Below are 12,500 nucleotides of genomic sequence, written 5' to 3'. Positions count from 1 at the left end.
TCCCTAATTCACTTCAAAGTGGAAAAAGTGACTTGGGACGCGTCTAATGCCATGCCGGTGACAGCATCGCAACAGAGCGGCGTGACGTCGCAACGGGACGTCGGCCTCGGCCAATCAGCGCTCGCTCCGCGCACGCACAGATGGGAAGAGTTTAAAAAAGATTGTGGAAAAGAAGATGTGGCCCGAACCTTCCCACATGATCGGACAGTTGGACTGGAGGTTCCAGATCTAACGTTACATCGCCATCCTCGCGTCTGAGTCAGTTGAAAAGCGCAATGACAACGCATTTCAAGAGCGGACCTGCTTTTGGACTGTCTGCGGAGGTCAAGAGTAAGGTAGGCGTCTGCTTTGATTGACAGCTGTCAAAGATGCGCGGGGCAGCGCGTGCGCTACTGAAGTTAACACGTTACGGTATCATTTATATCATTTATTATATCATTTATTTGATCACGGTGTCAAATTCTATGCCAGGAATTTGTGTTGTTTTTTTTTAAGTGTTGACATCATTTCAGATATGTCAACAAGAGGGTGTGAATTATGAAAGTTAATGGGGATCCAAACCAACTAATTTTGTCTGCACCAAAGTAAGCAAAACAAAAGGGGCAAGAAGGAAAATAGGTCTTAAAAGTGTAATCTTTCAAACAGAATTTCAGTAACAAAAAAAGAACAAATAAGTAAGAGTAGGCTACAAGTTAGTACGTGCGCTAATAACAGAAGTAAGTTAATAAAGCGCGTTTCCATAGCAACTCTTCACCGCCAGACCACGTTCTGTTTGCATTATTATCAGACGGTAAGTTGACAGAACACCTACGGTTATTTTCACCTTAATAAAGGTTTACATCGCACAAATATGATGATTGTTTCGTTTTAAACGCCTTGAAAATGTAACGTTTAGCTAACTGTGCTAGAGACGCCGAAAGCAGGCTAGAATTTGTGATATGCAGTGACATGGATGGATAACCGTAAACTCGCCTCAGCTTCTGGCTAAACTTTACGAACTTAACCAAATATTGTAATTGTTGACACCTAGCACTCATTCCTAAGTATGAAGTGTCATGAATGAAGGTGCAAATTGATGTTTAGTTGATTTTAGTCAAATTTGCACATTGTTTTGATGAAGTTGCATCTTTAAAATGGCAAAATAAAAACCATGTCAGTCATACTGAAATATTTACTAGCTTTGCTTGCCTCATGCCTCAGTCATAGCTTTTGTCCTTGACGTTATTGTATTGATTCCTCTGTCAAACTTCTGCCACATTTACTCCCATCATAGTCTTAGTGGTCCACTTTTAAAAGTACCTCAAATGTTGGCTTTTTGCCTTGAGCTGTCATTGATATCTATATCACTTCCTGAGCACCACGCATATCTGTATTCTCTGGGTTACCAGAAGTCATGCTGCACAATTTCAGGTGTCACACTGTGGATTTTGTGTGTCGTTGGTATTATGTCAGGAGTGTCTTCTTGAGCACTAGGTATGTGGTTTTCGGTCCCCATATAAGGAAGAGTTGTGTTCACTCACAATATCTGAGAAGAGGAGCATGTTGTAAACAGTTTAGAATAAGGAGGAGCATTGTTGGACATCCCACCCTGATGCTGGAAGATCATCTTTGTTCCAGCCAACGGGGAACGTTCACAAAGGTTTTTTTGGCAAGGTTCTCTCAATGTTATGAACAAACATTTTCCCTGTAACATTAATTCAAAGTTATCTGGCCTTCTATAATGTTCTTAAAATGTTAGCACAAAAACATTACTTATGCATTGTTTATGGAACTTAAAAAAAAACATGAGATGGTTTAGAGAACGTTCAAAAGTTACATTCACATGATGTCTGCAAAATAATCAAATATAACATTCCCCTTAATGTTGTCTTTAAGTAAAAAAAAAAAAAAACTTTCAGAGAACATTAAAAAAAAAATAACTTAAAGAAAAAAAACATAAGATAGCTTAACAAGAGCCTCTGTGGTTCCATGATGAAGAACCTTTAAATTCCATTACATAAAAGGTTCTTTATAAGGGGAAACATTCTTTACACTCTTAAAAAATAAAACTTCCAAAAGGGCTTAAAAAATAAAGTTTCATAGCAATTCAGTAGAATAACCATTTTGGGTTCCCAAAAGCCTTTCAATCAACAGAACCATTTTATTTTCTTAGTGTGAAGAACATTTTAATAATCGAAAGAATTTTTTTCCGCTATAAAGAACATTTTGTCCAGTGGAAAGGTTGATGGAACCATTGATGCCAATAAAGAACCATTCTTTTTAAGGGTGTAGAATAGATATTTACAAAGTTCCTCACACTAAGACAAAGTATTCTTCTATGGCATCAGTGCTAAAAAATAAATAAATGATAAATTAATTAATTTAGAACCGGTGTTTTTAAGAGTGTCGAATATATTTTTGTTAGCTATATTTTTGTTATACTTGGACTATGACCTGTTCTTTAAAAAAGGTCAGAAAATTACATTAGACTTTTATTTGTCTTTTTATCCTTCGTTATGCACCAATGAAAGACCTCTTACCCTCTTAAAAATAAAGCTTCCAAAAGGGTATTTTTACAATGATGCCATAGAACAGGGGCTCTCAACCTTGGTCCTGGAGGGCCACTGTCCTGCAGAGTTTTGCTCCAACCTTGATCAAACTCACCTGCCTGTAGCTTACTAATAATCCTGAACAGCTTAATTAGCTGGTTCAGGTGTGTTTGATTAGGGTTGGAGCTAACATCTGCAGGACAGTGGCCCTCGAGGACCAGGGTTGAGAAAGCCTGCCATAGAAGAACCAAGTTGGGTTCCCAAAAGAACAGTTCTTAAAAGAAACATTTTTTAAAAATGTTCTTAGTGTGAAGACTATTTTAATAATCTAAAGAACCTTCTTCATTTGTGTAACAAAAAGATCCCATGTATGTTACAGGTTCTTCATGGAATCATAGATTCTTTATTTTTAGGAGTTAGGAATCATATACAACATAACTGCTAAAAATAAATGTCAATGTACAACATGCAGGTATTTCTAGTATAACCAAGGGTATAAAGGAATGTTATCCGGGCAGTCTTTGACAGAATTCCTGCTTGGAAAAAAAATCCAATCTTGGCCTGGCCTCTATAGAGTTAGACTGAGGTCTGTTCCAGATCCAGAATGAGAGAAAAACAATAAATCAAGCTCTGTGCAGAATTCCTTGGAAGCTTATGAGTGCTATCGGTCTTGGCGTTCTTTTATCGGACACATTTAGCGTGTGCGAAGTACGTCACTTCACACGAGCAGACAGGAGCGAGAAGAAACGATAGTGAGGAGCTAAAAATCAGAATGGAGGGCATCAGCTGTGGGTGGAGAAGTGGCATGGAGGACCGAAAGAGAAAAGGCCAACAATAACACTGATTTAAAGTTACAGTGTTTGTTTGGCTTCCACACCAGCACACCAAACTTGGGAAAAACAGCTCTCTCTCTCTCTCTTCCTTTTTTCTGTCTTGTTCTTCCTTTATTAGAAATACTTGAGGAGTGAAAGACTGAGATCTATTGCGTTGCTGTTGAGAGTAAATATTTTGCCAACGCTGCAATACAATGAAGGAGACAATCATGCAGGAATATAAGGAACCTTATATTTGATATTCCACTTCTTCTTTTCCTTTACAGCGCAGTCAGCCACAGCCATAATGTTTCATTTGAAGAAATCCATCTGATGAACTGAGACAAAGAGAAACATTATAAATAAGTTATGGCGTTTATTTGGAAGAAAATGTTTTGGATGAAGAGCAGATATGCATGTCTTGTCATTCATCTTTTTTCAAATCAATATTGAGATATTATTTTAAAAAGTATACTGTATAAGCTACCATTCAAAAGTTTGGAGCCACTAAGATTTTTTTTTTCGTTTGAAAGAGGTTAATACTACAGAAAACACGCACAATATTAAGCAGCAAAAGTGTCCTCAACACTGATAATAATCTGATATTATTTTTGAGCATCAAAGCAGCATATTAGAATGATTTCTGGAGGATCATGTGACACTGAAGACTGGAGAAATAATGCTGAAAATTCAGCTTTGAGCACAGGAATAAACTACATTTTACAATATATTCAAATAGAAAGCAGTTATTTGAAATTGTAATAATATTTCATAATATCACAGTTTTTACCCCTGTTTTATTTTCTACTTTTCAAATAAATGCAGCCTTGTTGGGCCTAAGAGACTTATTTCAAAAACAGTAAAAAATCTTATTGACCCCAAACGGTAGTGTGTATGTGTGAGTAAACGTGTGTTATTTTATATTTTTAAAGTGTTTCTTTTATTTGACTGTTATTTTTTAATTTAACTAGTCTTGCAGTGCAATTAATGAATTAAAAGCTGTATGTGTAAGAAGTCTTTAATAAAGTATTGTAGCGTATGCATTCTGCAAGGCAGACGTGTTTAGTAATTTTTTGACCTTTGACCTCCAGCTGGCCCACAAATATGACCCACAAAAGGAGGAGGAGCTAAGAATGTGGATCAGTGAGGTCACAGGCCGCAAACTTCCCGAGAACTTCATGGAGGGACTGAAAGACGGAGTTATACTCTGCGAGTGAGTGAGCCATTCATTCATTCATTCATTCAACAGCTATGAAGTTCAAAGACCTTCATATAACAGATTATTCAAAGGATGTTATCAATCGCTCATTTCTGCATGTTTATTATTTATGAACAGGCTTATCAACACTCTTCAACCCGGTTCTGTGAAAAAGATCAGCAACTCTCCTCAAAACTGGCATCAGGTGAGCAAGAATATCACATTCTCATGTTTATCTGGGGTTTTAAAACATTTTGAAGGCCTTATTGCGGGGATCAGAACAGAAATCAGTAACATATTCCAGGAATTTTTTTAATTTCCATATTCATGCAATTTACACAGTTACAAGTTCTTTGCCAATTAGAAAAATCGAATAAGCGCTGATCTTCTGTTCCAAATATAAACAGGGTTTCTGGTGCCTTTGGAATCAGTTGTGCGTACTTTCAGATTCCTGACAAATCACAGAGCGCGTCACTTTATTCTTGGTTTGGCCTTGTTTGTTGCAGCTGGAAAATATTGGTATTTTCGTCCGAGCCATTCAAGAGTATGGACTGAAGCCACATGATATATTTGAGGCCAACGACCTGTTTGAGAACGTCAACCACACTCAGGTCCAGTGCACGCTTATTACACTGGCTGGGATGGTGAGTCACACATTATGCATTTTAATACAGAAATGATAAGGACTAAGTCAAGACTGAAGATTAAGGACTTCTGTATTATTCCTACTTTTTATTTCTAAAGTTCATAGTAAGGAGATTCATATGGGAGTGTTTAACTGTTAGCAGAGAGATTAACATCAAAACATGTGGTATTTGAGCTGGATGATCAGTCGTTTTTCCACAAACCAACAATCTAGTAAACACCAAAAAAGGAATCTCTCTTCTCTTTGTGTGTTCAACGTGTAAGAAGTTACTTGCACGGGTTTGTTTTGTATCTGAAATAATAACATCCTCTACTTCTATGCCTTAAATGGGAAATGTCTGGTTCCTTTATTATTTACTTTTATTTATCTGTCATTATATTGAAATGCAGGCAAAATCTAAAGGCGTCCATTCTAAATACGACATTGGAGTGAAATACGCAGAGAAACAACAACGCAAATTTGCTCCAGAGAAACTAAAGGAGGGACGCAATATTATTGGTCTGCAGGTCAGTAGTTGTTCATCAGTAATAACCTTTTTTCTTTGTATATAAAAATAAAATATATATAATTTTTTTTAATTAAAGCTTTATTCATTGAAAAAAAAAAAAAGTAATCAAGAAAATAAAATTTTTAACCAAAAGGTATAATGATGCCGGTTACTGAGATTTTATTAAATCAAATTCAATTGTATCTGTTATATATTAGCATATTAATATTATTTTATATAAGCATTAATGTCTTATTTTTATATTTATTTGATATATTTGTTTATATTTATTTACATTCTATTTTTATGCATATATTATACAGTGTTATATTATATATTAATGTTTTTTTTAATTATATACTACATTTAAAAAGTAAAAAAAAAAAAAAGTTATTAATACTTTTTATTCAGCAATGATACATTAAATTGATCAAAAGTGACAGTAAAGACATGTTGCAAAAAAAAATTCAATTTCAAATAAATGCAATTTTTTATAACTTTCTATTCCTCAAAAATACTGAAAAAAAGTATCACAAAAATAAGTTCACAAAGTTTCAGTATTGATAATAATAAATGTTTCTTGTGCAGCAAATCAGCATATTAGACTGATTTCTGAAGGATCATGTGACACTGAAGACTGGAGTAATGATGCTGAAAATTCAGCTTTGATCACAGAAATACTGTAACGGGGCAACTGAGAAGAGAGGCGTGCAGATCCATATGCAAACTTTTATTAATAAACATGATCAAAAAACACAGGCAAGGTTGAACAACAGCAAACAGGTATGGCACAGGCAAGACAAAAGAACAATCCAAAACGGGCTTGAGTCAGACGACAGTGAACGTTATTCACAGGGCTTGACAAGAGAGGTAATACGTAAACGTGAGCAATAGTCCAGGCGAGGGGCAAACGCAGTCCGAAACGGCAAGGCAAAAGGTAAATCCAAGATACGCGGGTAAGAATCAGAAGACTACGAGACTAGACTAAGACTAGAACTAGGAACTGAGACTAGGAAGTAGAAACTACGACAGGGAAATGGTTTTGTAAAGTGCTATCACTTGGAGAGCAATAAACGCAGACAATACTCTGCGTTGAATGGTGGTGTGAGACTGATTTATATAGTGTGCGTTATTGGTAGCATCTGTGTGTGATTGGTTTCAGGTGAGCTTGTGATTAGTGCAATGGAGCATGGGAAATGTAGTCCAGGGTGATGTGTAACAGTCTGTGTAGTGTGAGAGTCCATGTGGAGAGCGGGTGACCTCTGGTGGTGAGTGAACGGAAGTTTATAGACTGGATTCGTGACAAATACATTATATTTTAATACCTATACAAATAGAAAACAGTTATTTGAAATTGTAATAATATTTGACAATATTACTGTTTCTACTGTATTTTTGATCAAATAAATGCAACCCTGGTGAGGCTTCTTTCAAAAACATTTAATTATTAATGAACAAAAAAAAAGACCCATAGTGTAACAGTAGTGTATGCATGTTATATAATTTCATTTTTCGAGTCATTCCTTATCTATAACATCTTGACAGTTATTTTTTTCCTCACTCATTTGCGTTTTCAGATGGGCACCAATAAGTTTGCCAGTCAGAAGGGCATGACATCTTACGGCACACGGCGTCACCTCTATGACCCAAAGACGGGTATGGAGACTCCTCTGGACCAATCAACAATCAGCCTGCAGATGGGCACCAACAAAGGAGCCAGTCAGGTACTCAAAACGCTTTCAGAATTTGTTTTACAATTCCTAGTACTGTTCATATTTCTTTCCCTTTTCCTCCTCCGCAGTCCGGCATGACGGCCCCCGGCACCAAGCGCCAGATCTTCGATAAGAAGCTGGACATGGAGATGTGCGACACCTCTACCGTCTCTCTGCAGATGGGCACCAATAAAGTGGCATCCCAGACCGGCATGACGGTGTACGGTCTGCCGCGTCAGGTGTACGACAGCAAGTACTGCTCCAGCCCAAATGACTACAACGGCCAGGACTCAGAGATGGATGGATATCAGGATTCTGACTAGGATGAACAGACAGCTGCCAGCACACTGCTTTTTTTAAAACTCACCTGCACTATTTTTAAATTCCAAAGTCATGTCGACCAGTAGGACCAGCTTCAACTGTTTCCTGACACCACAGCCGCCGATCAAAGCTGAGAACCTCAGTGACTGACCGTTCGTAGAAAACAAACTTAGGAGGAATGTCTTTAACATGTCTTTTACACACATGCTTCTCACTTATATAGTTTTATTATTATTTTTTTTTCAGTTTTATTTGATTTTATTGCTATTTTTGAGCGTGTCATTTTCCCATCTCCTGCATGGCCCAATTTTCTTATATGAAAAAATAATGCAGATGATAAATGTGGAGGTATTATATTTATGATGCCTCATAGTTACAGTACATATACACTACTAGTTTAGAATCATATAAGTATCTCATGCTCACCAAAACTGCATTTATTTGGTTAAACATACAGTAAAACAATGAAATACTATTACAATTCAAACGAACCGTTTTCTGTTTGAATATATTGTAAAATGTAGTTTATTCCTGTGATCAAAGCTGCATTTTCAGCATCATTACTTCAATCTTCAGTGTCACATGATCCTTCAGAAATCATTCTGATATGCTAATTTGCTGCTTAGTTATTATAGGTGCTCAATTGTTTTTAATGGTTCTTATTATTATCATGTTTTTGCTGCTTAATATTTTTGTGGAAACTGTGATACATTTATTTGAGCATTATAAATGTATTTACTGTCACTTTTGATCAATTTAACGGATCCTTCCTGGAAAAAAAATGAATTTCTTTAAAAATTGTACCCTACATTTTTGAATGGTAGTGTATTGTTTAAAAAAAAAATGTTTTATTAAAAAAACACCAAAAACTCAACAGTGATAAGAATAAGAAATGTTTCTTGAGCAGCAAATCAGCATATAAGAATGATTTCTGAAGGATCCTGTGACACTGAAGACTGGAGTAATGATGCTGAAAATACAACTTTGATCACATTTTATTTTAAAATATATAACAATAGAAAACAGAGATTTGCAATTGTAATAATATTTCACAATATTACTGTTTACAGTATTTTTTGATCAAATAAATGCAGCCTTGATAAGCAAGAGACTTCCTAAAAATAAAAAGTTTACAAATATCTGTTATTCCAAACTTCTGCCCCATAGTGGATTTTCAGTGGATTTGGTCACACCAGCAGCTTTTAATAGGTTTCATGATGCTCTTTTGATTGGATGGAGGAAGAGGAAATCCAGCAAAGACGCCCCACTACTGCCAATTTCCCAAAGAATCCCAAGTGAACTTCACTACTGCGTCTAAGAGATTGTCTGGATTTTTTTTATAGATGCTGTCATTCAGCTATAAGCTTCAAAACAACATTGAAATACTGTCAAATAATAATAATGTCGATTCTGCGTAATTGTTTGAAAGGGTGTAAACCCTGCTCCAGCACACCTGCTTGTACTTCTCAAATCATTCTGATTAGCTAATTCAGACGTGTTAAATAGAGTTGCAAGAACTTGAAATTGAGTTTGAGAGTCCTTCCCTAAAAGCTGATTCACTGACAGGAACGCTATCGGAGGATGTTGATCATGTCCTGCTGGGGTAAACACAGTAAGCATCTTCATTCATCAGAAAACCTGCATGTGGAGTCATTACTAAGAAAACGAGAAAAGTCAAACGAAAGGGAGAGGAAGCTGAAATCTCAATGTCTCGGTGAATGAAGTGAGAAGTACATGTCTTTTGTAGTGCAGAATAGTATTTCATCAAGCTACTAGAGATTGCCCACAAAGCAATTTATCTACATTATTTTTAGTATAATTATTGAAAGACATTTTAATAATTAATTAAGCTAGTAAAATGACTTTTTGGGGCAGTCTGGTTTTTTTGGGGGGGGATTCAGTTTATCCTTTTATTAGAGTATAGACGGACAAATAGAGAACAAACTACTGTTCGTTTTTTTTCTTCAATACTGCGAAAAATCATGTGAACCAAAACTGCATGACTTAAATTGTAATGGCACCCTTTTTCTTTTTCTTTTTGAGAAAAATGACTCGCTCCCAATAGCTATATAGAAATTATTTCGTAAACTTAACGAGTGTTACCGCTTTTAGCCTGCCAAACCTGATGCTCAATTATGAAAGTGAAATTATGCAAACATACAACGGGCAAGACCTGCTCACTATTTAGGATGGTTGTGAGTCTACATATAAAATAAGTTTTAATGTGCATAGTTAATATATTTAGCTATTTAAAAAAAAAAAACTTAAAAACGTTTGGACATGACTAGATCTCACCCTCATGTAAATCAGTTGTTGAAGATATTAGTCATATTTCATTTCTATATCAGTGTGTGTTAAGGATTGTCATTGTTTTGCATTACCGCTGGAAACAGCTGAACACAAGAACATAAAACGGTGAATTACTTTAGTTTCTCACAGAAGGTGATGCAGCGTGTCCCTCTTGCATTAATGCTTCTAATGTCTTAATTTATAAGGCTTACCAACAAAGGCTGAGCAAGTGAAAAACTAATAAATCACTATTTTCAAATGACTTGTCTTTATTTTCCATGAGTACTGGTTAAAAACTGATTTTTTTTATGAACATTTACATTTGAACTGATTCCACAACCGAAACGGACCACAGATTTCCATAAGAGAGAACATGCAGATGTTTTATAGACACTACATGGTCTTCTAAAAACCTAAATTGTAAAATAATCAAGACAAACTAAAAGATTAGAAACAAATGAAAACAACCCCAAAACACAGCCATTTTGAAATGATGTTCGTTGCATTTTCTCAGCATTTCTGTAACGATAAACAAAAGGGAAAAGGCTGAATTTTAAATCCTCATCATCTCAATGTTGCCCGAACCTCCATCTGTGGCTTTCTTCGATCATTCTTTCAGCTTCAATACAAGACCGAACAGTGAATCAGTACAGGAGTTTAAAACAAACTAAAGTCTTCAAGTGTATTTGGTCGTCTGTGACATTTGACCCAGCAAAACTACTGATTGGCTGCTTCACAAGCATCTATCCAATCACTGTACACGTCCACCGGCTCCGAGAGATCTGAGAGGGTGATTAAGGACAAGACCGCCGTCACATTAAACAAATAATTCACCCCCAAATTTGCTGAAAATATTAACAAAGAAACGTTGTTTCTAACAAACACGCAGCTTTTCACTTCACAAGACATTAACTGATGGACTGGAGTGGTGTGGATTATTGTGATGTTTTGATCAGCTGTTTGGACTCTGATTCTGACGGCACCCATTCAGAAGAGTGAGCAAGTAATGTAAGCCTACATTTCTCCAAATCGGTTCCCATGAAGAAACAAGCTCCTCTACATCTTGAATGGCCTGTGGGTGAGTAAACTCAGCATATTTGTATTTTTGGATGGACTATTCCTTTAATATGCATTAAATACCGATACTCCTATCTTATAAATGTATCAGATTTCGAGAAGGATACAAGTTATTGGTGTCTGGAATTCCTCTAGACACACAGTACAGGATATTATCCCAGTATTTCGACTTCGTTCCCTGGAATAAAGTAGAAGTTTTGTGCATTAGTGATAGTTTTGTCAGATCTTGAAGTAACACTTAAGGAGTTTTATTGCATCTTACATCTTGACGTCACATGATTTCTCGTGGTTACAGAAGGGGCAGGTAAACTGGGTGTCCAGATTTCCGGTCATCTTTTTCTTGGGAGGGGGTTTTCTCTTCGACTTTCTGCGTCCCATCTTTTGCTTCATGGAGGAAAATTAGATGAAATATACCTTAAAGCAATCTTTGAACATTAACTGAAGGAGCCGCTTGTGTCAAATACACAGAAGCTAACAGGCCTTTGCAGCCATGAGGTTTGCAACATAAACACACAGACCTTTATGTAATAACATTTAGCATCTAAAATGAATGGACATTCTTTCTAACAACAGCTTAAACCACGCTGATTGTGCATTTTGTCTTAAAACTGAAACGACAGTAATACACATTTATATTTAAACTGGTGTGTATCTAGCTGGCATGTTTCTAATGTTTATTTTTATTTAGTTTTAACATTAAGATATTTAGAGGCGCTCTGAGATCTTAGAGGCAACATAAACACAATCAGTAAAATGGAAATACAATATAAACCATATGGCCAAAACACTCACGATAAATATACAGGCATTTAAACATTTAAGAAAGTCATTATGCTTTCTGGGGAAAACAAATCTCTTACCAAACCGCGATGAATGTGAGGCGACTCTCCAGGAAACCGAGCACACAGCGCCTACAAAGAATAAACAGAAGATGTACTTCCGCTCGGTCCAACGTCCCTGCGGTTTAAAAGCGGAGCGCCCTCTAACGGTGAACACCAGAACCACACCAGAGTTCAAAACGGAGTTCGTTTGGTGAGAGAAAACAACGTGCGATTTCAGTGAATATTCATTGTGTGCATTCTGTGCGCATAGTTTTCTTTCAAACAATTCTCCTTTTTATGCTCGTATAAACGCTTGGTTTCAAATAGCCCAAGTTCCTTTGGTTTAAATGAGGATCAGCTCTGACCCCTACCGTTAAACATCAGAACTGCAATATTATCTAATAATTTCATTGGGTGAGTACGAGCACACTATAATTGAACTGTTTTAAGAAAATAAATAAGTCTATATCGTTGTCAGAAGCACTTATTATGTGTGTGTGTGTGTATGTATGTGTATATGTGTATGTATATGTGTGTATCTGTGTATATGTGTATGTATATGTATGTGTGTGTGTGTGTGTATGTATATGTATGTGTGTATGTGTGTGT

The 12,500-nt window shown here is 36.2% G+C and overlaps 2 protein-coding genes across 2 annotated transcripts; one reads left to right on the top strand and one right to left on the bottom strand.

The window, feature by feature from the left end:
* Positions 1 to 163: 163 nt before the first annotated feature.
* Positions 164 to 8,155, top strand: cnn1b (calponin 1, basic, smooth muscle, b). The gene is made up of 7 exons (XM_016231492.1): positions 164 to 335; positions 4,432 to 4,553; positions 4,677 to 4,743; positions 5,045 to 5,182; positions 5,574 to 5,690; positions 7,249 to 7,395; positions 7,473 to 8,155. Exons 1-7 carry the CDS (start codon positions 276 to 278, stop codon positions 7,704 to 7,706), a joined length of 885 nt encoding a protein of 294 aa, XP_016086978.1. The 5' UTR covers positions 164 to 275; the 3' UTR covers positions 7,707 to 8,155.
* A 1,591-nt stretch (positions 8,156 to 9,746) lies between these two features.
* LOC107550251 (transcription elongation factor 1 homolog) lies at positions 9,747 to 12,026 on the bottom strand. Its single transcript, XM_016231491.1, has 4 exons — positions 11,931 to 12,026; positions 11,333 to 11,454; positions 11,178 to 11,248; positions 9,747 to 10,775 (listed from the first exon to the last, which is right to left on the bottom strand). Exons 2-4 carry the CDS (start codon positions 11,446 to 11,448, stop codon positions 10,711 to 10,713), a joined length of 252 nt encoding a protein of 83 aa, XP_016086977.1. The 5' UTR covers positions 11,449 to 11,454; positions 11,931 to 12,026; the 3' UTR covers positions 9,747 to 10,710.
* Positions 12,027 to 12,500: the final 474 nt, after the last annotated feature.

This window comes from Sinocyclocheilus grahami, unplaced genomic scaffold (assembly GCF_001515645.1).
Source record: "Sinocyclocheilus grahami isolate Dianchi unplaced genomic scaffold, SAMN03320097.WGS_v1.1 scaffold393.1, whole genome shotgun sequence".
Lineage (NCBI taxonomy): Eukaryota > Metazoa > Chordata > Actinopteri > Cypriniformes > Cyprinidae > Sinocyclocheilus > Sinocyclocheilus grahami.
The sequence above is the reverse complement of the archived record's forward strand: the minus strand, read 5'-3'. Positions and strand labels throughout refer to the sequence as shown.

What these genes read in the sequence shown, in the direction of transcription:
- cnn1b (XM_016231492.1), top strand. Translation starts at nt 276, where the DNA reads ATGACAACGCATTTCAAGAGCGGACCTGCTTTTGGACTGTCTGCGGAG. An exon ending in CTCCTCAAAACTGGCATCAG is followed by an intron (nt 4,744 to 5,044) that starts GTGAGCAAGAAT and finishes TGTTTGTTGCAG; the next exon opens with CTGGAAAATATTGGTATTTT. An exon ending in GCAATATTATTGGTCTGCAG is followed by an intron (nt 5,691 to 7,248) that starts GTCAGTAGTTGT and finishes TTGCGTTTTCAG; the next exon opens with ATGGGCACCAATAAGTTTGC.
- LOC107550251 (XM_016231491.1), bottom strand. Translation starts at nt 11,448, where the DNA reads ATGGGACGCAGAAAGTCGAAGAGAAAACCCCCTCCCAAGAAAAAGATG. An exon ending in AAATCATGTGACGTCAAGAT is followed by an intron (nt 11,249 to 11,332) that starts GTAAGATGCAAT and finishes ACTTTATTCCAG; the next exon opens with GGAACGAAGTCGAAATACTG. An exon ending in ATTCCAGACACCAATAACTT is followed by an intron (nt 10,776 to 11,177) that starts GTATCCTTCTCG and finishes TCACCCTCTCAG; the next exon opens with ATCTCTCGGAGCCGGTGGAC.